The sequence below is a fragment of the Lottia gigantea genome (assembly GCF_000327385.1).
Source record: "Lottia gigantea unplaced genomic scaffold LOTGIsca_376, whole genome shotgun sequence".
In the NCBI taxonomy this organism is placed as follows: Eukaryota; Metazoa; Mollusca; class Gastropoda; family Lottiidae; genus Lottia; species Lottia gigantea.
In genome coordinates, this window is record NW_008709281.1 from 1 (window position 1) to 1,185 (window position 1,185).

At 34.3% G+C, this 1,185-nt stretch overlaps 1 protein-coding gene across 1 annotated transcript in view; it reads right to left on the bottom strand.

Annotated features, from left to right (window-relative positions):
• Window positions 1–49: 49 nt before the first annotated feature.
• The window catches only part of LOTGIDRAFT_175748 (hypothetical protein), a gene marked incomplete at both ends in the record, with an annotated part of 32,544 nt that continues 31,408 nt past the window's right edge, over window positions 50–1,185 (bottom strand). The window contains 2 exons of the mRNA XM_009059153.1: window positions 50–277; window positions 547–642. Of these exons, the coding sequence (XP_009057401.1) occupies window positions 50–277; window positions 547–642 (324 nt within the window). The remainder of the gene's footprint in view (window positions 278–546; window positions 643–1,185) is intronic.

Here is a 1,185-nt window from a genome sequence, read left to right on the forward strand (position 1 = left end):
AAATAACAGGAAAAATTCCTAGTATGGTTTTGAGTGCAAATCGTTTTACATTCACTCATCTCGTTGCACTTTTCAATACATTGGTCTTCTTTTCCATCCAACGACACGAAGATGATTGGTGTTTTGTAACGAAGACATGTTCCAAGCCAAGTGGTAGAAGTGGAACATTTGGTATCGTTAGCACAGTTTTCATCACATTTCGCTGAATCAGACACAGTTCTTTCTGCGTAGGCACGGGGCGTCAAAGATTTTACATTTGAATACTTGTATCGACAATCTGAAAAATAAAATGAATGGAGTTTTACGTCCAACTTTTCTGCACCATGTGGGATAATGATTAAAGACGGGCAACGCCATGCAGTGTGCAATGAGGGAAATTTTTTACCAGGACAGCGGGTTTCCTACTCTTGTTCGATTTCCAACTGTCGAGAATCTTTAACGTGTACAGCCTGAAGCACATGGGGCCTCAGTTTATTGTCCCATCTGAAAAACTAGCCGAGCGAGGAGAGATTGGTAAATTTCTTTTTTTTTTTAATTTGTACTTACTGCAATCGTCACCGAATGTGTTTAGTGGACAGTTACATTTAAATTTTCCATTTTCTTCCACCAACGTTCCACCATTTTTACAATCCGGAATAATCACTAACAATGATACAAATGGCGATAAACTCAAAAACTATTTTAATGATGGTGAGAACATACACGGTGGTTTAAAGATGGGTTGCCTTATTTTCATTTATGAAAATGAAAATGCTAAAACTTATATGACTAGAAAGTAAAGGTTTGTCTCACATGTCCATAATTAATTCATAATTAGCTAAATTAGAAGAGAATTACCAGCAGATTCCAATGAGTGGCCGATCGAGAAAGGTCAAAAAGTATCTTTTGTTTTTCCAGACTATCGTACATGGATACTTATGATTGGTTGAAATTCTTAATTATATACAATAAGAACATAATAATATGATTAAGAATACATGATAATTCATTAGAAACACTAATTAATCAAATAGTTTGCTTAATTTGACACTAAAATATAAGGAAACCCATCTTTAACTATTTTTACGAATTTTTAGTCAATGGTGGTAAATCGAAACTGTTCATCGAAAAAGTGTCAAATAAGAACTTGTCCAAGATCTCATCAATATATATGATCACACGAAAATTCATTTAAATCAGATGACC